Raw genomic sequence first — 21,124 nt, forward strand, 5'->3', positions numbered from 1 at the left:
CTCTTTATAGAACGACTTAAGGCTCGTGGGACAGTCGGGGACGCACCAAAGTTACCACTCGTGAAGCAGGTGCAAAGCCGTCAGTGGCGGAACGCAATGATAATCTAATCACCCGCGTTTTTGAAAGTCCCAAAAGCCAAAAACAAACGGCTCGCCGTTTATTTTGGCTTTCGGGTTTTTTGTAAGACATTGAATATATGTATATGTATATGTATGTGTATGTGTGTGTTTATGTGTGTGTGCGTGCGTGCGTGTTCGAAATACAAGCGAACAATAAAAAATAAACCTGCCCGTCTCCCAAACATGTATATTCCAAAGGAAGACTTGTACGTAATCCGTTACAAACAACGAACTCACTTGTAAACCCTTTAACTTATCCGTAATTGTGTAACGGAATAATGGCATAATTGGAAAGTAATTTATTGCTTACACACGTAGCGGCTTCATTGTAAATCGTTACATTTTTATCACGAAAAAATGAAAGCCGCTTACAACTCCCTGTAACGCCGAATTAGAGCGCAGCTCTTGAGGAGGAGGAGGGAAGGGCACTGGGGGGGGGGGGGGGTTAAACTAACCAGAGGGGGGGGGGTCACGTTACCTTGGGGGTCACGTGACCCCCAATGCCGATGATGTCATCACTGACGTCACTGATGACGTCATCAGTGACGATGACGATGCGGGTACCGATGACGTCATTAGTGACGTCACTGATGACTTCACCAGTGATGATGACGATGACGATGCGAATGTCGGTGACGTCATCAGTGACGTCGCTGATGACGTCATCAGTGATGATGACGATGACGATGCGGATGCCGGTGACGACATCAGTGACGTCACTGATGACGTCATCAGTGATGATGACGATGACAATGCGGATGTCGGTGACGTCATCAGTGATGATGACGATGACGATGTGGATGCCGGTGACGTCATCAGTGATGATGACGATGACGATGTGGATGCCGGTGACGTCATCAGTGATGATGACGATGACGATGCGGATGCCGGTGACGTCATCAGTGATGACGATGACGATGTGGATGCCGGTGACGTCATCAGTGATTATGACGATGACGATGTGGATGCCGGTGACGTCATCAGTGACGATGACGTCATCGGGGGGTCACGCGACATCGGCGGGGGTCACGTGACCTCGAGGAGGGGGCCACGTGACTTCGGGGGTCACGTGACACCCCACGAGGTCACGTGACCTTGGTGGGGGGCTCGCGCGGTGCATTATGGGACATTTCCCATGATGCACCGCGCGGTTACGCCGACGCCGACGGCGACGCCGCTCAAGCCGGAAACGGGCCCCTAAGAGCTGCGCTCTAAAAGGCGCGAAGTTTGATTGTGCCAGCACCACGGTCAGACAGGCCACCAACTATTGTGAACACCGTAACGTCATCAACGTGACGTCACCACCGAAGCTACGTTCAACTAATCCAACGTTGCCACATCCCAGGTCCGTAACCGAAAGCGTATTTTCGTCGATCGTAGGCAATAGCTTCAGCCGATGCCGTCACTTTGAACACGGATTGAGCACGCACCCGCAGAGCCCGCAATCCGCAGAGAACTATCTACGATAAGTCCTTTGAATCGCAGCGGGCTCTGAGCCATTCGAGGACTGGGAAAGAGCCACGTGGCCTTCAAGTTGGGCTCAGCGGACGCCCGGTGCGTAAATCAAGCGGCTTGCACTCGGCTCTCTGTTGGCTTCGATAGGCCCGTAGCATCCGCTTCCATTTTTTAATCCATGGAATACGTATATTGAAAAGAAAGGGTCAACACATAGTTTTAGTGATCGTTTCTGTGCTCTGATACCATGTCTGCACAAAGGTACCGGCAAAGTACCAGAAACGTCTACAAAATTCCGTCAGCACACATCACCGCGGTCTCCTCTCTACTTTTATTGAACTTTCCCGTAGGGGTGGGATATAATAAGAAAAAGTAGTGCGGGGTTAGTGTATTTATTGACGTTATGATGGCCATGAAAGGCTTGGACGAGGTCTCATTGAGTGGCCATGTCTGTGCACCTGTCTCGCTCCACCTAGAAACAACCGAAACATTAAACAAGAGAAAACTAAAACGCGTTCAAGTGTCTTCCTTTAAAACCTCCTTGGATACTTATTTCGTCAGGGCCGAGTGTGTTAGCGAAGGGTGGCATTCAAAACGCCGAAAATCAAAATGCCGAAATTTAAAACACCGAAAATTCAAAAGGCGAAAGGCAAAACGTCGAAACATCAAAATGCCGAAGCATCAAGATGATGGCTGAGCGTCAGTTTAATCTACTGATACTGGTGCCTTTGCAGAACGAGTTAAATAGGCTCGTGTAAGTGGAAAGTGATCTGGCGGAAAACGAACAAGTGGTAGTCATAAACCGCGTCATTTCTTTTTCACGTGGTTTTCGGCGTTATATCTTTTCGGCATTTTGATTTTTCGGCATTTCATTTTTTTGGCGTACTGACGTTCGGCCTTTTCATAATTCGGCCTCTTGATTTTCGGCGTTTTGATAGGGACCTCGCCCGCAACTCTTAGACTTCTAGAAGGATCCTTGCCAGGGTCTTTCTAGTACCTACCAGCTTTGACTCCATTCATCATTAGTGTAGACATCAGTTGTATTAACTACACAATGAAACACCTGACAGATCCATACGTGCGTACTTCTAGCCTTCACTGTTACCGGTTAGAAAAAAAAAAAAAAGAAAGAAAAAGGAATCTAACCTTACGACCGTTTCTTGAGCCAGAGTCGGAAGGCGAAGAATGGCAGGCAGGCCCTCTTCCACGCGTCCATGTGTCCCCTGGCGTGCTGGGCATACCCACCGAAGTCACAGAAGTACCGCCGGCACCGGTCGCAAAAGTACCAGGGCTCGCCCTGGTGGTCGTGCCGATGCAGCATGAGTCCCGCCACGGAGGCAAACGCCTCGCTGCAGCGATGGCAAGCGAACGGACGGGTGCCACTGTGCAATCGGTCATGCACCATGAAATCGTACAACTCGCCAAACGAAGCCCGACACAGTGTGCAAACCATGGTCACGGGTCGTCCGTCGCTTGACATCGGCGACCATCTCGTGAGAGTGTTCGTTGCCCGCACAGTCGAAGATCTGGACTGATCTTTGTTGTCGGCGCGAAGTTGGTCATCGTCGTCATCGTGGCACGCCTCTCGAAGTCTCTCGCAAGTATGGCAGGACCTCTCTGTCCATAGGCCGCCCCGGAAACCGGCCCAGGAAATGTTCATTGTTTTGCTTAGTTTTGATGCTACTCAGATCCGACCTTTTGCTTTTCGTGAGCGCCCTTCTACAAAGCATGTGCCTCGAAAGCGGCCTGATTCCATTTGCCCTTTGGTTGCATTCTGCGAGTTGTTCCGTTTGTGATAACTGATAAGGGAGGGTCCGTGGAAGTGTCAACTTCAGATCATGGAGCAATTCCCCCTTCAACCAATGAAGATGCGTGTCACACAATATGATACCAAGCCTGCGTAAATAAAGTGACAGACAAATAAAACGTGCGCGTGCGAAAAAAAAAAGCATTAAAAATGTGCGGTGACCATTCCTGAAAAAAGAGAAAAAAAAAGCACACAAAGAAAAAATAAAATAAAATAAACACGGGGATTTGTTGATAACCTAAAGCAGTTCATGCGGCTATTTTAATTTTTTTTTTAAATTTTTTATTGGTAAATGGGGCGAGACATTCAATCTGCACACCACAACACTGCTGAAAATGACTGAGCTTTTTGTAATATCGCTTATCACCCGGGAGAAAAATGCTGAGTCACTGAGCTGTGGACAGATGCGCAGCATTCGATATACCCCACAACAGATCAATAGCGCATGCTGAGAAGGCGTTCCACAGCGCAGCAGACAAAGATGGCAGCTCACAGAAGGCGATTTTTGGTGGTGGGGGGGGGGGGGGGGGGGGGGGGGGGGGAGGAGGAGGAGAGGAGAGGAGAGGAGGAGAAAGGGGAAGGTACGTCTTTTTTTTTTTTTGCCATTAGACTGTTTACAGACTACAGCGCAGCAGCTCATCACTGATCAACTCATTATCAACAACTGCACGTAACCTCAAGCTTCAGCGCTTGCGCGCGACCGGCCGCGCTTCAAATATTTTCAATCTCGCCGTCTTGTACTTTTTCCTTCGAAACCATCCTTGATCCACAGCGTTGCTTTATTTGTGCTGTTATGTGATACATTAGAGTAGATGACTAGGGCAAACTAGGTTCCGTGGGTACGGCCGTAGACGATGGGAATCCTCCTCGTGCATCATAGCCGTTTCGCCGTCGAACCTGACCGAAATTAACGACGAATCGTAAAGCGTTCGTGAAAAAGTCCACGAATGTTACTCGAAACCACTTCGTGTTTCTCAAATTGGCTCAGTACCACAGTTTTACTGTTTGAGCGCTATATCGGGCCCATTTGTATCACGAAATAAGGCGAAAAATACATAACACACCAACACAGCCGCGAGCGCGCTGAAACCGAAACCAACCAAATTAAAGCCATAGGGTGCTTGTTTGGTAGTTTCGTCACCTAAACTTTTTTTTGATCAGGGTGGTCACATCCAGAAAAGTGTTGCACGTGTAATTAATAAACATATAGGTATATGATATATTTTCAATAATATGTAAATACATGCTAAAATTATAATTAAAACAAACGGCAAAAGCAGCGCAAATACTAGGCGCAAACGATCTCTATGGCGCAATAGGAACGCCACCCGTGGCGCCACCTAGCGACCTAGCTAGCCAGCTAGCCGTTTATTACACTCCATTAGTGCATGTTGTAAAGTTGCGCGGTGGATGCGTGGATGTTTGATTCTGTTGGTTCGTGAACTTCGTGATTCATTCGGTTGGGTTCGGTTAGCTGTTGGACTTGCAAGTTGATGAAGTGCATCTGAAGTATCAGCATGGATCACGGTCATGGCGGTAGTTGCTCGCACCACACAACCGTGCCGTCTGTTCATCAAACACTGGACGAATTGGATTTTTACAAGGGCCTCTTAGGAGCAGGTGGGTCAAGTGGTCAGCGCGGCAGATCTGTGGCCGCCTTCGCGAGAATGCCTTTGATTGGCGACTATAAAACCAACGCGTGATGCACTGGCATTCGTTCATACACCATAATGTGTGACGCTTGATATCTTGAGGTAGATTCGCTTTCTGGTGTGGTGATGAATTACGATCCCTTACGATGTAAAATGAGCGTTGTCAAAGACACGATCGCCATTACTGTGGTCGTCGGTATATTAATATTTTTTTTTTTTTTTTAAATTTCCGCACTGCATGTTATGGTGGTGCGCACAGTACACATACAGTTTATTTTTAATCTGCAGCTGCTGATGGCGACTACAAGAAAACAGAAAGCCTTCTACAGAAAGGAAATGACCCAAACAAGCAGGATTCCTACGGCTACACTCCACTTGTGAGCTTGCTCTTTTTCAGTCACAATATTTCTCATTAAGCACTCGTTGCAGACATACAAGCACGTCAAATTTATGTTTTCATGACCGTCTCTCACATATTTTGTTTGAGCTCATTGACAGCTGTGCTGATTGCTGTGGAATTAATGCAAGGATGCAGGCGAGCTGGTTGAAGAACTCGCATTTTTTAACCCTGGAGAGGGTTAAAAAAAAAAAAAAAACAAGCAAGAAAGTGTAGGAATGCGAAAGCATTCATACACACAGCGCATCCCTACAAGCAGTGCGCAACGTCTTCCTTTTTCACACGGCGCTCTCGGCGGTGACATCACGCTCCCCCACTGCGCAGGCGCAGCGAACCCCGCCGGCTTCCGTGACGGAGCATCTGCGTTGCTGTGCTTTTCTTTGTTTCATTTCTAAGGTGCGTGCTTGATGACGTATTGGTGTGACCATCTTTCGGGCACAATGCCGCCGTTTTTTCGAGTAATAAAACAAATAAAGCTTTCGCCTTAAAATTACAGGTGGACGCTTAAGACTGCTTACATGTAGGAAGGCAAAAGCATTATAGTCCCGTGGGAGAAATGTTTTGAGTAATGTTTCTACACATATTAAAGTTTAGAACGATGTATAGGACGACATCCTAGAGATAGACGCCAAGTACAGTGTCTAGGACGACTTTAAAGACGACGTTGAGAACGACGCCTAGAGGACGACATCTAGAACAACCTCCGGGCGACCTCAAGGATGCTGCCTAGACGACGCCAAGGACGGCGTCGTCCTTGATTATACGATTGAGCCGCTGCTTTTTCGCGCAATTGGACAAGTAAGGCTTTTGCCTTAAAAGGACAGGACAACACGAATCTCGAACTGGGAAATTGAAGTTGTGTTATCCTGTCCTTCTGTTTCCCCACTCTCCAGGGTTAAAAAATACTGTGGAAGCTGCGATTGCTTCATATGAATCAGCAGCAGTCTGGGGAACCAGAAGCACAAGTGTGTAAGGTGGAGGCTTTATCATAGGTATGAATGATCAGTAAGCAGTTGGAACGGGGTGGAGCAGACCGCTTCTTGGAGCCAAGAACCACCTCTAGTTCTTGCATTTTGAAAGGAGTATTCTATGGCTCAGAGCTATAACTGGACGTGGGAATACGGCGATACTCTACACTTGCCTTAAAACATTGAAATTCTGCCTGATAATATTGGGAGCTGGAAACATTCTCGAAGTGCTCTCCAAGCACATTAGCAACATCTTTCAGTGAATTAGCAGGGGAGCTAACAGGAATAACAAAACAACGGTAATCTCCTTTGATATTTTTGTACCTATCCCGAATTTCCTTTGCCAAGACAAAACCATTTAGGGAGGAAATCTAATCAATGAAAAAACGGTTAAAGTGCAGGCGAGTTGGTGTAAGTTATACATGATGATTGAAAACCTGAGACTGCGGTTTGAAAACGGAAACTCGTGAAGTAGAAAGAAAAGGGGACAGACAATGTCTCAAACTCGGCTAAAAACTTTATTTCCTCTACGCCTTATATACACCTCTCTCGGACGTGTACTTGGAGGAAATGTACTTGGTCCAGGACTCCCGCGTTGCTTTTCTTCTAGTCCATCGGGCCTTTGCTTTTAGTCTTTTAAATTCTATCCTATTTGAATAAGTAAAGTATCTCCGAAAGTACCCCATTCCCTATGCTGCTTTTTCCTTGTGGTAGCACAATCTTCATACCTCCGAGGCCTACACCTCTTGGGTAAATTTTCAGAGCTGCAAGAATGGCGTCTTGGGCGGCACTTATGATTTGCTCGATAACATATGCTTCTTCGGGTGACAAATTTGCTAGAACTGACGGGTGAAACACAGCATCAAGTTTAAAAAGTGCCCAGTCGGCTTTGTCCAATTTCCACCTAGGGGTTAGTTCTAAAACAGTCGGCAGAGGAACGAGGCTTTCAATTACAACCGGGAAATGATCGCTCCCGAAAGGGTTGTTTAAAACCTCCTGAGAAAAACAAGGAAGTAATGATGGTGATGAAATGGAGAGGTCGATGGATGTCAAGCAAATACGAGCGGAACTATAAAATATTGGTTCTTTATTTAAAAGACATACATCCGAGGACAGTAAAAAAACTTTCCTCAACAGTGCCATGGGAGTCAAGGTGCTTACTGCCCCACATGGGACTGTGACCATTAAAATTGCCACAAACTAAAAAAGGGCTCTGGAAGTTGCTGAACCAATCCTTAAGTATATGAAGATGCAGTTGACAATGAGGTGGTAAATGCAAGGACACAACCGTAATGAGACCATCAGCAAGAACACATACCACAACTGCTTCTAGTGATGTACACAGAGGTACTTTCACACACGCTATGCCACTCTGTACAACAATGGCAACACCATCAGAAGAATGGTCTGAATCACAATCCTTTTTAAAAACGCGGTGATGATTTAAAACATTTGTCTGGGTATTGTTAAGATATGTCTCCTGCGAGCACACAGCAGTGGGCTGCAGCTCGTCCAAGAAGAAATGGATGTCATCAATATTTTACAGGAGACTTCTACAGTTCCACTGCATGAAACTACTTGTTCATGTTAAAAATGAAAGACATTTACAAAGCTCTGTAATCTGAAATTAGAGTGCAGCTCTTGAGGAGAAGGGGAGGGTGTGCCCCTCCTCCCGTCGTCCTCCTCTATACCCTCTCTTCCTCCCACAGTTTCCCCGCTAAATTTAGCTGGAAAATTGAGGCCACGTGACCTCAACCCCAATTCAGTTTCGCCACTAAATCTAGTGGGGAAAATGACGTCACATGACCTCGTGTCACGTCACCCGTGAACAAATTCAGTTTCTCTGCTAGATTTAGCGGGGAAATTGACGTCATGTGACCTCAACACCAATTCAATTTCCCGCTAAATTTAGTGGGGGGCCGATGGCGACGCCGCTATACGTGGAAACGAGCGCCTAAAAGCTGTGCTCTAAAATGGTTCAAAGTAACAACGAAACAAAAGTCCTGCTCTAGATGCCCTGGGGCAGTTTGGGAGAAATTACTCGCGGATTCAGCTTTTTCTGAGACAACTTTTTAAGCCTCGCATCATCAGGTGGGACCGAAAGGGGGGGGAGAGAAGTGGAGGGGGGGAGAGAGGGATGGAGGGAGGGAGGGAGTAGGTTCACCAAATTCAATCCGCTCCTCTTCAGGCTGAATGGCTGAGGGAGCAGCTGGTACGTGCACCTCCTTAGATGTTAAGGTTTCTCGTAAGGGCTTAAAGCGAGACACACGCTCTTTCCTCCTGGGAGGGGTCCAAGTAACGAAGGCAGGCACATTGTTCGATGGCCCGTCTTTTGGAATAGAGAGCTCCCTGAGGCTGGTGTTGCTGCCTCTCTTCTCTCCCCTCCGTTAGCACAGAGGCACCCTTGGCCTCTGCATTGTGTGGAGGACCCTGTGGTTCCTTTGATTCCAACGACAAACGGAGTTGTGGAGCGAATCCTTGTGAGGCAGGGGGAGGTGGTGGAATTACCAGGGCTTTAGGACAGACCTGGGTTCTTACTGAAGACTTCGATGGCATGCCCCCTGCACGTGCCTCCAAAGAGTAAGACCCTTTCTGCAGGAAAGAGAGTCGCTTCCTGGCTTCGGGTAACGAGATTTTCTTCTTCACTTCGAGTGTTACAATTTTTTTCTTTCTATTTCCCGCAAGACTGGGACTAAGCTGGGTGAGGTTCATTGCAGTTGATGCAGCAAGGTGCTTTTGAGCAATTCTCTGCTGGGTGATCATTTTTGCCACACTTAATGCATGTGGTCTTTTCACGGCAGCTCTGGGCACTATGGCCATACCTCTGGCAATGAAGGCACCGTTGAGGGTTTGGCTCATATGGCCATACTCTACAGTTTAGATACCCTGCTTTGACTGATTCTGGAACCGTCCTCACCTCAAAAGTCAGAATGACATGCTTTGTCTTCATCTCTTGACCGTCACGAAAAGAAATTCGTTTTGCAGCTTCTTGGTCACAAAGGTTATCTACGATTTCATCTTCGGGAGATTCAAAAAGGTCATCTTCAGATATTATGCCTTTAACAGTGTTCAGAGTGCTTTGAGGAAATACTGTAACCCTGTACTCGGAAACCGAGTGGAGTGTTAACAGGTGTGAGCTTTGCAGAGAGGTTGCGACTTCAATGAGATCTCCAGATCGCATTTTTTTCGCTTTAAAATTCTTCCCGATTACAGTTTCAAGTCTTATAAACCAGGAAAACGGACAGCTTTGATAACAGTTTTTCAGTTTGAGAGTGCATCACGAGAAATCAAGGAAACTTCTCCACAGGTACAAACAGTTCTGTAATGTGTACTTCGGTCTGGACCCTTTTTAGGGCTCAGTCAGGTTTTGTACTTAGTTTGGGACCCATAAGAAATGGGAAGGACTTCGGCATCTGTTGCACACCACCCACCACAGAGTCCAACAAGGGGATAGGTAACATCTCATAACAGATCTGGCTTGTCTGAGTATGTTACTCTACCAGTGCTACCAGGATCAGAGGTCGGCATTTTAGGTCGCCCTCACTCACCCTCACCCTCACAGCCACACTCACCTAAGCCCCTCACTCACCCTCACAGCTACTCACCTTCAGCCCCTCACTCACCTTCACCCTCACAGTCACACTCACCTTCAGCCCTTCACTCACCCTCACTGAACCTCACGCCCCTCACTCACTCATGGCCTTCACGCCACTCACCGCCCTCACGCCACTCACCGCCCTCACGGCCCTCACACACTCATAGCCCTCACGGCCCTCAGGGCCCTCAGGGCCTTCACAGCCCTCACTCACCCTCACACTCATGAATTCTCCTGGTTCAGAAACTCACTCACCCTCACCTCACCTGTGAAGATGAGGGTGAGTGAGGGCCCTCATGAGTGAGGTTTGCCGAGGTATGACCAGGATGCTATAACCAGGTGTGGATCAAGAGAGATTCCTGTCGCCACCCAAGTTTAGCCCTTGCCTCCAAAGAGGGTGAAATAGGAAAGAAGGGGAGAAGCAGAGGGAAGGTAAAGATGGGAGAGGAGAAGAAAGGTGACCGACTGAATTATCCTGGTCAAGCCAAGCCGGGAAACCCGTCTAAGAGAAGCGGCGGCCGAAGTGAAGGGTCCGAACCTACCCGGGCTCGGTTCAACCACCAGGATGCCCTTTTCCCTGGACACGGAAAAGTCACGCATAGCCAGACGTGGGCGGGCGAACCTGCTTGGCTCGGGGTCCATGGTGACGCCACTCATCAAACACCTACTAAAGCAGGTGCCCCCTGCGGGGAATTGTAAATGGTAAAACCACTACTCCCAGAAGTGATGGTGTGGAAAGCTTCAGCACGAAACGAAGGCGGCGAACACCGCACTACAGGACCCCGGGGGACTATAAAACAAAAAGATGGTGTCTTGGACTGACAAAAAGAAGAGGAAGATGTTGAGCACACACAATACCACAAGATATAAAGTCAGTGAGAATAAACATACATGCACTATTGCACGACACAAAGGAACTAGACATACAAAAACACCCGTGTGTCATCGTCCAAAGTAAGCGACGGCATACTTATACAATTGCCTTTAAACCTGTGGGTGACTGCTTAAGACTTTCACTATGTAGAACTGCAGATGATGTGGGGATATTTTAGAAAACAAAAAGAAGCTTGTCCTTAGTCAAATAATTTCTGTGCTAGTTATGAGGCGGTGTTCTTGTCCCTTCTGTTCCTGATCTCAAGGTTTCTTATTATGAATAAAAATCAATATTTAAATCCTACCAGTTTTTTTCTTTACAAACCTTACAAAAATAATCCCCAAAATATTTTTTATTTACTGTTCGTCTATTATTTTATGCTTTTCTATGCGCATTTGCTTTGCATAGGTATATATCAAAGAATCATCAAGCAAGAAATATTTATATACGAGGCTAAACACTGTAGGAATTCGCGTACTGCCAAAGATACGCCAGTTCCCACGTGGTCCGTCAACAACCAGAGTCCAGCCTGGTTCTTTCATGGGAGCGGGATTCCGCTTCCCGTTTATTGGTACAATAAAACACAACGCTACAAAGCACTTAAACTACAAATACCCGCGACATTACACAAATATTTACCAACGCCCGTAAAGTCCGAGTTAAATACAAAGAGGGTCCCCAGGCCTCGTGTCCCGCGATTACCCTAGATCCGGTCGCACACACTTGCCTGTTTTCGGTGCCTTCCTGGAGTACTAAGAGCCTTTTGCCTCCCGGTCCCCCGACTATATCGATCGATGGGCAAGGAGGTTTTTCCTCGCCCGGACTGGGGCGCCTGCAGCGCCATCCAGTGGCTAGGAGAAAGCGGCACGTCGGGAGCCGAATTCAAAATCCCAATCGACCCCGCCGCGACACGACCATGTGATCATGTCTGAGGCGAAGGAACTGCATAGCCGCCTCGCGGCCAAGATGGCAGAGTGGTTTGATGGGCGCCCTTGTGAATGCACGGGGCGCCAGAACACAAGCAGTAAGAAGGAATCTTCTGAGGAAATCGGAGCATTGGGCTTTACTTGAAATAAAAATCAAATAAAGTTTTGAACTAACTGAAAAATCGAGCTGTTTTTGTGTGGTGGAGATTACAGCAATAAAATGTTTACTAAACCATACTTTGCACATACAGTAATTCTTCTGCATTGTGATCAGTGATTGGACAAATTGATCAATCTTTGTTGAAAAATACATCTAGTAGTGGTAAAGAATCACAATTTTTAGCTGATTTAAATCAAACTAATTACATCTAAAAAAAAATTTTTTTTTTCCTATTTTAACTATTTTTAAGACTAGTGTCTACCAATAGAGGCAAAAGAAAACTTGTGTAACTTGTTGAACCTATGCTGCCCTACAGCTCAGCAGCAGGTCAGTAGTGCATGCACTATAGTGAGGTGTTTTGGACAGCTGCTGGGCTGTGTGCGGATCAGAAACATGAGTGTTTTAGCTGTAGGAGAAGGCTGCGGTTGCAGTTCTAAAGCATTTTTAAGTCGTAGAAGGTCAAGGGCACTGTTGTAGTTTTCTGCAGAACTTTGCCTGTCTGAACGAGTCTTTTGTGGTGGCAGCACTACTCATGCAGGCAAGGTCAAGCCAGGGTGACTGAACTGCTGCTGAGACATGGTGCCCAAACAGACTTGCAAACCAAGGGAGGTGCCACAGCTTTGCACCGTGCTTCCCACCAAGGACACTTGGAGTGTGTCAAGCTCCTTTTAGATAAAGGTGCAGACTGCACTATCGTTGACAGCGATGGCAAGACCGCACTCCACAAGGCAGGTTGCATCTGTTGCTTGCTAGTCTGCCACCATCTTGGTAGATAATTGTTTAGCATGCTGGCCAGCAAATGTCGACAGCATAAGCTTGATGCCAGCCAAGGGAATCGGTTTCAGCAATTTGAAATTATGACAACTGTTGGCTCTCCCATATTGTGCGACTTTATTTATTCATTGCTACTGTACAAGCCCAAAAGCCTTGTATGAAAGGTGTGGAGAGCAAAAGTTGTTGCACAGTTCTAAGTAAGGGCTCCATGTTCAGATTTCTGTTGGAAACTTGTCTGCATTTCTTTTGTGCATACAGCCTTATGTCGTTATTGGCGTGCAAATGTATGCACTGGTTTCTTTTTACATCTAAAGGGCTTTTGCAGGAATGTTTTCAGAATATCTGTGTATGCGGCATAAACGTAGGTGGTAGAATTCAGTCCTCAATATTTTACGACACGCTCAAGCACAGGGAGTGACAGTCGCTTTTCGTTCTTGGTTTCCAACTAGGCGGCAGAGAACGGTCACGAAGAAGTGTGCAGGGTCCTCGTCATGAAATCGGCTGGTTTATTGACCATGCAAGACGGGCACGGAAGGACAGCTCTGGACTGTGCATCGTCGAAGCACCCACAGCTTTCTGAAGTGCTCAGGTAGCGTCGACGGTCATTAGAGTTTCGAATATGTACACCAATGCACAGCTGTAAATATGTAAATATACATATAATTTGTCATTGTATTCTGGTCTCTTACTGTCAGGAACTGTAATCTATACTGCATAGAAAACTAAGAAAAGTCTTAGGCTTGCAGGCAAGCTCATAATATGGTCAGAAATAAGACAGCCACACCGTTGGCATTTAATGCAACGTCCCAAATAATTTACTATTTTAGCTTGCCAGAAAGAAAGGAGTAAAATGCCTCCCAATATGCACTTTTGGGTGACACTTCCCTATTCTTTGTAGCAAGTTGAATTGCTAGGATAGTATAACAGTACTAGCAAGCAGAATCAACTTGATCAGTGCACTAGCCTCGTAAAGATCTAGAGACTTGTATGTTACCTGATGTCCTGTCTGGGTCCCATGATTGACGGGCGGCTTGCCTGTTAGTTTCAAGACCGAAGAACCGCATAAATTTGTTACTCTCTTTATTGTGTCCACAACATAAATTTTAACCATTTACAGTAGATGTCGTTGGTGATTACTGGTATAGCTACCCCTCCATCCTTTAGTCTTGGAATGTGTAGTAGTTGCCACAATATTCTGTACACACACAAAGAAATACTCTGGCTGCCGGTCAAATTAAGCCACTTGTTGGGACGATACCTGTGGAATGTCTCGTGTTATTTATATTGTACAGCAGTGTAAGGCACTTGAATTACAAGCAGGCTAGTACATAAAAAAACATAAAAGAAGAAAGAAAGACGTTTGGCCATTGACATTGTCATTCGTGGAATTTCATTATCTGGAAGTGCGAAGAATTTCCCATCCTTGACAACTTCCAACTTGAGTCAGATAAATAAAGGTTCTAAAAAAAACAACAAAAACAAATCATACCACATAAGCCTGCCACTTTGCATTCTTAAAATGAGGTGGCCACAGCCGTGGAGGGTCGCTCATAGTAGAGAGAAAAAATAACTTTACATTCACGTGTCACACAGATCATTGTTAGAATGTAGAATGCGATAAAGAAAAAAAAAAAACGGCAACCTTATGTGTTCCTATATATATTTATATATATATATATATATAGTATGTATATACGAGCGGTATGTATAATACGCAAAAATAAAAGTAAAACAATTGCCCAACTGAGGGGGGAAAAAAAACAAAAGAGACGGCTTAAGTGCGTCGTCTCCGTTAAATGCTGCGTCAGAGCGAAAGGCCGAGAGATGCGGTAAGTCTGTGTGAAGGGACCCTAACCCTCTGTTAAAGAGTGGCGCACAACCTTGCAGTTCCGTCGTGCCAAAGTGTCGCACGAAGAGAGTCTTTCCCGTTCCCTTCCTCGTCCTTCCCATCCCATCCCATCCGCAGTCTCTGGGCGAGCTTCCATCAGCCGTGTCCCGCTACTTCACCCGCAGCGTCCTCTGTTTGTTCATGTTCGTCAGAAGCAGGCTGATGTACGAGGTCAACAAGTCGTCCATCTTGTAACCCTGTGCGTCGAAGAAGGGGAGAGGAAAACGGGCATCAACAAGAGATTGCTGGCATTTCTGATTTTTTCTCGCAGACATCCTAGGGGGTCGTGATCAAAGCTGCTCGCATGGTGAAATCTGCTTCTATGGGACACTGAACCAACACTGGTTAAGTTAGGTGTTTGAAAGTTCCCCCATACTTGAGAAAACATGAAAAAGTGCTGGTGGCACGCTCGTGCTAAAAGGCTGGATCAGACATTTGCGTTTATGCGCAACTGACTGCCTTCGACTCCTTGCGCTCCGTTACGATGCATTGCATTGTGCAGACCCACCTACCATAACATCTTGAGAGATAGCCACCTAAAAATCGAGAGCAAATCGGGTGTAAATGAGGAGTGGGCTAACTTTCGGTGCACAACTAAGAGAAGTTGAAAAAAACAATTTTTAGATCGTATTTTCCTGCAACCTGTTAACGCCGCTTGGGGCAATGAAGCAAAGATGACTGTGCTTCCCAGTCAGCAATGTTTGCTCATATCCTGCCAGAGCTATAGTCAGTGACAGGTTAAGAAACATTTTCTGGCTGGGGAGGAGAAAGCAGACAGAATGTTGAAGAGAGGAGGAGGTTTCCTCCTCTTCTCTCAAGCATTCCATCTGCTTCCTCCACCCCTGCCCTCCTTTCCCTCTAAAACTTTTCTTAACCTGTAATTGACTATAACTAGCCGCATTTACGTTGAGGTCACATTGATTCGAACACTACGATTACTAGAAGTGGGCTACCTTTCGATGTTTTAAAGAAAAAAGCAAATCAAGCTAAAAATAGGGCTGGGTTATCTCCCCGGGGGTGGGACATCTCTCGGCGATATCACGGTTGGTTGCCATGGCAACCATCTGGTCGTAAGCAGCCATCTTAGTGCGATCGGTCACCCTCAAACACAGATGACTGAAGCGTGCATTGCTAAGGACCCGCCTTTTGAGGAAATCTAGGTCAAGTTTATCTGTTCTCCAGATGTTTCTTTTTTTTCACTTGTGCTAAATTGAAATTTGGAACTTTTTTTTTTTTAGGTTGGAAGCTTAAATGGTGGTGTGACCACCATTTAACGTGTGGGGTACTTGTTGAACAAAAAAAAATAAAGAAAAAACCAGAATTCTGTTGGGAATCTGGTGCCCAGCGACTCACGAGAGGTGTCTCGCAGAGAAGCTTGTTGCCCCGCACCAAGTTGCCGATGGTCATGTGGAAGTAGGTATTTCCACTGCTCCAGTTGGAGATGCGTGTGAACGGGTGGGTGACTAGGATTTCCTGTCGAAGCACAGGGAGGACCACATCAATGTCTATGCGTCTGAATTTGACTGCCCTAGTGACAGTCGGAATGTCTGGGCTATAGGAACGACCTGCTCACCTTGGAAACTGGATGGATCAAACTCACTCCCTGCTTGTTAATTGCTATCAGTAGCTGCTCAGGATAGCTGGGTTCTGTTGTTTGCTGCAAGGTGTCGTGACGAGATGCGTTAAAAGCACACCAACGTAAAGTCCACAACCTATAGCAGGTCATGGAAAGTTTTCTTGGCCAGAAGCCACATTGCCGTCACACCATTATTGTACAGCTAAATCCACTTATAAACATTCAATTTAGCAACACCTTGCTCCTACATAGCTTTTTATTTATTTATTTTAATTTAATTTACTGCGCTGTTGTGCATGTTGTCCGAGGCGCCGTCCTCAAGTCACTCCTCGTACAACTGCTTTTTGATTTCACGTCCTTTGTGTTGCATTTACCCATTCAAGAAGCATGTAGCGGTTCGTCGTCTTCCGCACCTAACAGCGCTACTGCCGTAATCACGTATCGCCGTGTCATGTACGCCTCTATTTTTCTACCCTCGATAGCGCGCACCAAGCCCTGTTGCCGAGGGTGCGACCGCTAAATGCGTCTGATAACACAGACGTCCCTTTCGGCTCCTCGCCGTTCGTGTGTATGCTCAAGTCAGAGAGGGAGTCCCACTGGTTCCGCCGATCACTGACGTCACGCAGATCCCTCCCCGAAAACCATCCCTCGTGTGAATACCACTCTAATGGTGCATTTCTGGTGCACTTTTGATTGGGGAGCTGGATCGTTGTTATAAATTTCCATTGAAAAAGCTGTGGCTATGGTCCTAATCTCCAAGTTCAGTTCGGTTGCTTACTTCAGTGGTCCTTAGCCATTTACGTCTTGGGCAGGGGTTCTCAAACTGGGTTCCGGGGAACACGGGTTCCGCGAGCTGGTCTCATGGGTTCCGCGAACACCCCAATTGCAACCCCCCTCCCCCCCCCAATGCCACAGGCTGCGCGGCAGGACCATGCAAAGCGCCTTCATCTCACTTTGTACTGACATTGCGATTGATATGGTGGGGATATACGGGAAGCAACACAAGCAAAATTGCCTACAATTGTGCATCTGTTGCTTCTCGGTCGGCAAAAATGGAGAGGGGGGGGGGGGGGGTTTCCGCGGCAGTTTTTGAGGCTTCCTGGGGTTCCGTGAGACCAAAAAGTTTGAGAACCCCTGGTCTTGGGGATTCCTTGTAAACCGGCGGAACCTATGGAAACTTATGCCGGCTATTGCGTGGTTACTATGATTAGACAATAAATTAATACAATTTACTGCTAGTGTGACCTGGACATGCTTTATTGTCATATGGAAGGAAGATCACTCGTAATGTTTCTTCTGTATGACAAAAAAAAAAGTAAATTGCTTGATTGACAAGAGACTGTCAGTAGACCCTTAAGGTGCCTTTGCCAAATGGCCTGCAGACTCCCAATTTGAGGACCACTGGTTCACATCACCCTCATGACAGAACTTCAACAATTATGAATGATTTTGTAAGTAAGGAAATCTCAAATTCCTTAATGGCCAACACAGATTAAGCAGGCTTCTGGTGAAGAAGACAGCATAATAGAAAAGGGATCACAAGCAGATCCAACATGGACTAAACAATTGCAGCCAAGCGGAAGCCCAAGAGAAACTTTACCTTCACTTCGAAAAATGCCGATCCAAACGTTGGCCACTTGTAGATGATCTTCAAGAACATGATCTTGGCGTCCTCCTGAGATGTGCCTGCGTCCTGGTTGTAGGCAGTCACAATGGCCTGCATATCGAACCGGGTTGCATAAAGGTGCAGATGGTGTCCTATGCCAGCCGTGAACCACGGAAAGAAGACAAAGTTTTTTTACATACCCGTTTCCAGTCATTTGCACTCTGGGCCTTGATGGTGTCGGCAGGCACAAGCTCCCGCAACATGGACCTGGATTTTGTCAAGGAGCACAACATTAAAATCGCACGCATTGTGACAACTCTAATGATGGAATGAAAAAAGCAGCTAAACAAGGCACAGCAAAAACTTTAAAACAAAAGTATTACTTAATATATCCAATAAGACTTAAAGGAACCATGAAATGATTTTAGACATAATTTTACTGACTGTATATCGTTTTTCGGATCACAAGAAAACGAGCATGCAAATTTAGGAAGCTTAAATCCCAATTTTTGGCATGAAATTTTGGTAAATAAAAGTAGACTATATCTTACACTCCCTCCCTCAAACACTCGCAATGAAGCTGAGTGTATGAATGGGTGGATTAATAAATGAGTTGTGACAAATCTTTCTGTAATGGGTGGTAGCTTGCGCCAACCAGCAGAGTAACAGCAACGTCCACAGTGTCGGAGTCTTTTTTTTTTTTTTTCCTGTTTTTTTTGAGCAAGTTACTGTTGAATTTAGCTTTCGCACTGGATACGACTAGTGTGACACTCACACTGTGCACGCAGCAATGAAATTGTCGATGAATGCCCTCAACGGTAATGAAAGAGTTCAATATCTGATTGCATGAACCGCGGTGTCGGCGAGAGCACGATCCGTTTCTCCACGAGGAATTCCATTAGGAATTTATATCACTTCGTTTCTAGCATCTTGTGTTCGCAGCAGAAATGTGAACCTACCATTTTGTACTAAGTAATCGCCACATCTCCGCGGCCGGTTCTGGCGCCGACCTGCTACAGCCTTCGTCAGGCCAGTTCTCGTTTTACCGCGTGGGCGTCCCGGCATGCAGAACAAGGCCCATACTTTCACTATGCCGAAACTTTTTAAGCTGCACTTCTGTCAGCTGCGACGTATCCGTAGCCATTGCGTTGATTGCATAAGCGCCGCGGACCAACGAGTTCTACAAAACAATGGGCGTTTATGGACACCTCAGTAGGTGACGTCGTCTCAACATCCTTGCATCGAAACGCCGACGCAAAAGCATTGTTTCGACGCAGCACGACGCTTGACTGACGCCACTCCCTTCCTCGGCTGGGAGAACTTCCATTTCCGGTAGAAAGGCATACTATATGTCACGGCCACGTGATTTCACATGTTGGTGACCGAGACCAGTCGAGGAGGAAAGCAGACGAGAGTTTTCGTATTTTTTGGTGCAAAACTGGAGGGAACAAAACGAAAATGGATTCCTGCTCCGGGTTTCATGAACATTGAAGATTAATTAATTGGAGTCTTTATTTGGAAAAAGCCGGAAAATCATTGAATGGTACCTTTAAAAAGACACTAACGCCCGCCCCGCCCGCCCTGCCCCCTCCCCCCCCCCCCCCTCGCCACACACACACAAAACAAAAAATTTTATTTTTTGCCAGGCGAACTTAATCAATATTAACGCGATAGTTTTTAGAAGCTCCTATCGCAGAAAATCCGGCATTGGCATCGGTGGGACGAAAAAATCCTGATTGATCGACAGGGTCATGACATCACAGCCACATGACCTTGCTCGGGAATTTCAAACAACCCACAATGCTCACGTGAAATGTGACACCACGTGTGGTATGAAAGTGATTAAAACATGACATGCAATGCAAATTAAGAGTCGCCGCATGTCTCAATTGATTTCACTTTATAAATTCATTTGCCTAAAAGATTTAAGAAAAAATTTGAAGAATTTTAGGCAAAGGCAGGATTCAAACCCACAACCTTTTGGTTACAAGCCAGACACGCTACTGACCAGGCCACGCAGACACAATGCATGGCTTGGGAGCGAGCGGGGCTTATATGTTCAGCTATTGCGTTCCACTCTTAAAGGCGAAGCTTAAGTTTCCTCCTGTAATATTTTTGCTACAGCGTCACATATATTTTTAATAAGTAAAAAAGTGCAACTGCTCGAAACTGAAACTGAAACGTGCATGGAGGCTAGGAGGAGAGAGTTGCCAGAAGTCATGTGGCTATCGCTCCCTACTCAGTTTTTTTCCATTCCTCCACTTCTCGGACATGTAAAGCAGGCGACGACTACGGGGAAGTTGCTTGAACCGTTTGTCATGCGATTGTTTTGCACATATATCCCTTCCCCTCACTGTTCTGTGCTTGAAGACCAATTGGCCAGTACCACGAACCATGGTTCTGAAGAAGCGGTTCCACATCTATCGCAACGTTGGTCCGTTGTACGCCGCCATTGTGTCGTCCAGCCCGCGGTACGTCGCCATATTGAGAATGACGTGTACATGTACTTCCTGTGCTCTGTGCAACACTTTTTTTCGATTAACGTATTTGCCGCTTGTTGGAAGCCACAAAAAATGGAGTTCATATTCTTTTCTATTTGTAATATTGAGTGTATGCCTTAGAGGACTCACGACTTTGAATATATTTGGTATGCATCAGTTTGAATGGCACGTGACCGTAGAAAATATACAAGCGCGCCCGAAACCGGCCAATTTTCGACCGGCGGTTTTTGGGCGGAAAGAATACGAATTTCCAGCCGCAAATTGTGTTCTGGGTAGTTGGGCTCTTGTCGGTCATGTTCAACTAAAAGACCTCGGCGAGGATAAATACCCCGTCAGTGTCCCTTTAATAACGCCGTTATTAATGTTTGCTAAAAATGCTGCTTGCACTAGATTATGAGCATACGTAGTGTCACGTTCATTGCTGAAGTTGCAAAAAGCACAAAGCTCATCTCTAATATAAACTCGGAGTTGAGCGAAGTGTGGAAGAACTTACGGAACGGCCTGCAGCTCCACCTTGCTTTCCCCGAAGCGGACCCTATAGATGAGTGAAGCCAGCCTTGCCGCCTCTTCCTTGGTGCACTTGTGGTAGCCGCGCAGCAGCTTGGGAAGCTCCTGAACGACCGCAAGCACGCACAAATGTTTCTCAAGACCAGGTCTCTAGTAACGTGAAGCCGAGCTCAACAGAAGCAAGCAAAAAACCAGCCCATCTGGTGAAAGAAAACGAGCAAAAAATGAAGGTGCTCCTTTGACCTACCGCCCAAATGTCACGAGTGCATAATCTGTTGGCGACATAGACGCAACTCTGGGCCGTTGCGCCTATGCCGT

General features: G+C 46.4%; 2 protein-coding genes across 2 annotated transcripts in view; one reads left to right on the forward strand and one right to left on the reverse strand.

Annotated features, from left to right (window-relative positions):
• The first annotated feature begins 4,744 nt into the window (after nucleotides 1–4,744).
• LOC8032011 (ankyrin repeat domain-containing protein 39) lies at nucleotides 4,745–13,741 on the forward strand. Its single transcript, XM_029967801.4, has 4 exons — nucleotides 4,745–5,002; nucleotides 5,323–5,411; nucleotides 12,479–12,682; nucleotides 13,178–13,741. The coding sequence occupies exons 1-4, from the start codon at nucleotides 4,900–4,902 to the stop codon at nucleotides 13,319–13,321; spliced, it is 540 nt and encodes a 179-aa protein (XP_029823661.2). The 5' UTR covers nucleotides 4,745–4,899; the 3' UTR covers nucleotides 13,322–13,741.
• Nucleotides 13,742–13,791: 50 nt separating this feature from the next.
• LOC8043409 (myosin-VIIa) overlaps nucleotides 13,792–21,124 on the reverse strand; it is a 129,596-nt gene continuing 122,263 nt past the window's right edge. Inside the window, exons 42-47 of the mRNA XM_029967799.3 lie at nucleotides 20,793–20,911; nucleotides 17,999–18,065; nucleotides 17,793–17,909; nucleotides 16,190–16,273; nucleotides 15,970–16,089; nucleotides 13,792–14,813 (exon numbers count right to left, since the gene is read on the reverse strand). Coding sequence (XP_029823659.2) covers nucleotides 14,727–14,813; nucleotides 15,970–16,089; nucleotides 16,190–16,273; nucleotides 17,793–17,909; nucleotides 17,999–18,065; nucleotides 20,793–20,911 — 594 coding nt within the window. The 3' untranslated portion in view covers nucleotides 13,792–14,726. The remainder of the gene's footprint in view (nucleotides 14,814–15,969; nucleotides 16,090–16,189; nucleotides 16,274–17,792; nucleotides 17,910–17,998; nucleotides 18,066–20,792; nucleotides 20,912–21,124) is intronic.

The sequence above is a fragment of the Ixodes scapularis genome, unplaced genomic scaffold (genome assembly GCF_016920785.2).
Source record: "Ixodes scapularis isolate PalLabHiFi unplaced genomic scaffold, ASM1692078v2 PGA_scaffold5__190_contigs__length_132052651, whole genome shotgun sequence".
Lineage (NCBI taxonomy): Eukaryota > Metazoa > Arthropoda > Arachnida > Ixodida > Ixodidae > Ixodes > Ixodes scapularis.

What these genes read in the sequence shown, in the direction of transcription:
- LOC8032011 (XM_029967801.4), top strand. Translation starts at nt 4,900, where the DNA reads ATGGATCACGGTCATGGCGGTAGTTGCTCGCACCACACAACCGTGCCG. An exon ending in CCTACGGCTACACTCCACTT is followed by an intron (nt 5,412 to 12,478) that starts GTGAGCTTGCTC and finishes TTGTGGTGGCAG; the next exon opens with CACTACTCATGCAGGCAAGG. An exon ending in GCAAGACCGCACTCCACAAG is followed by an intron (nt 12,683 to 13,177) that starts GCAGGTTGCATC and finishes GTTTCCAACTAG; the next exon opens with GCGGCAGAGAACGGTCACGA.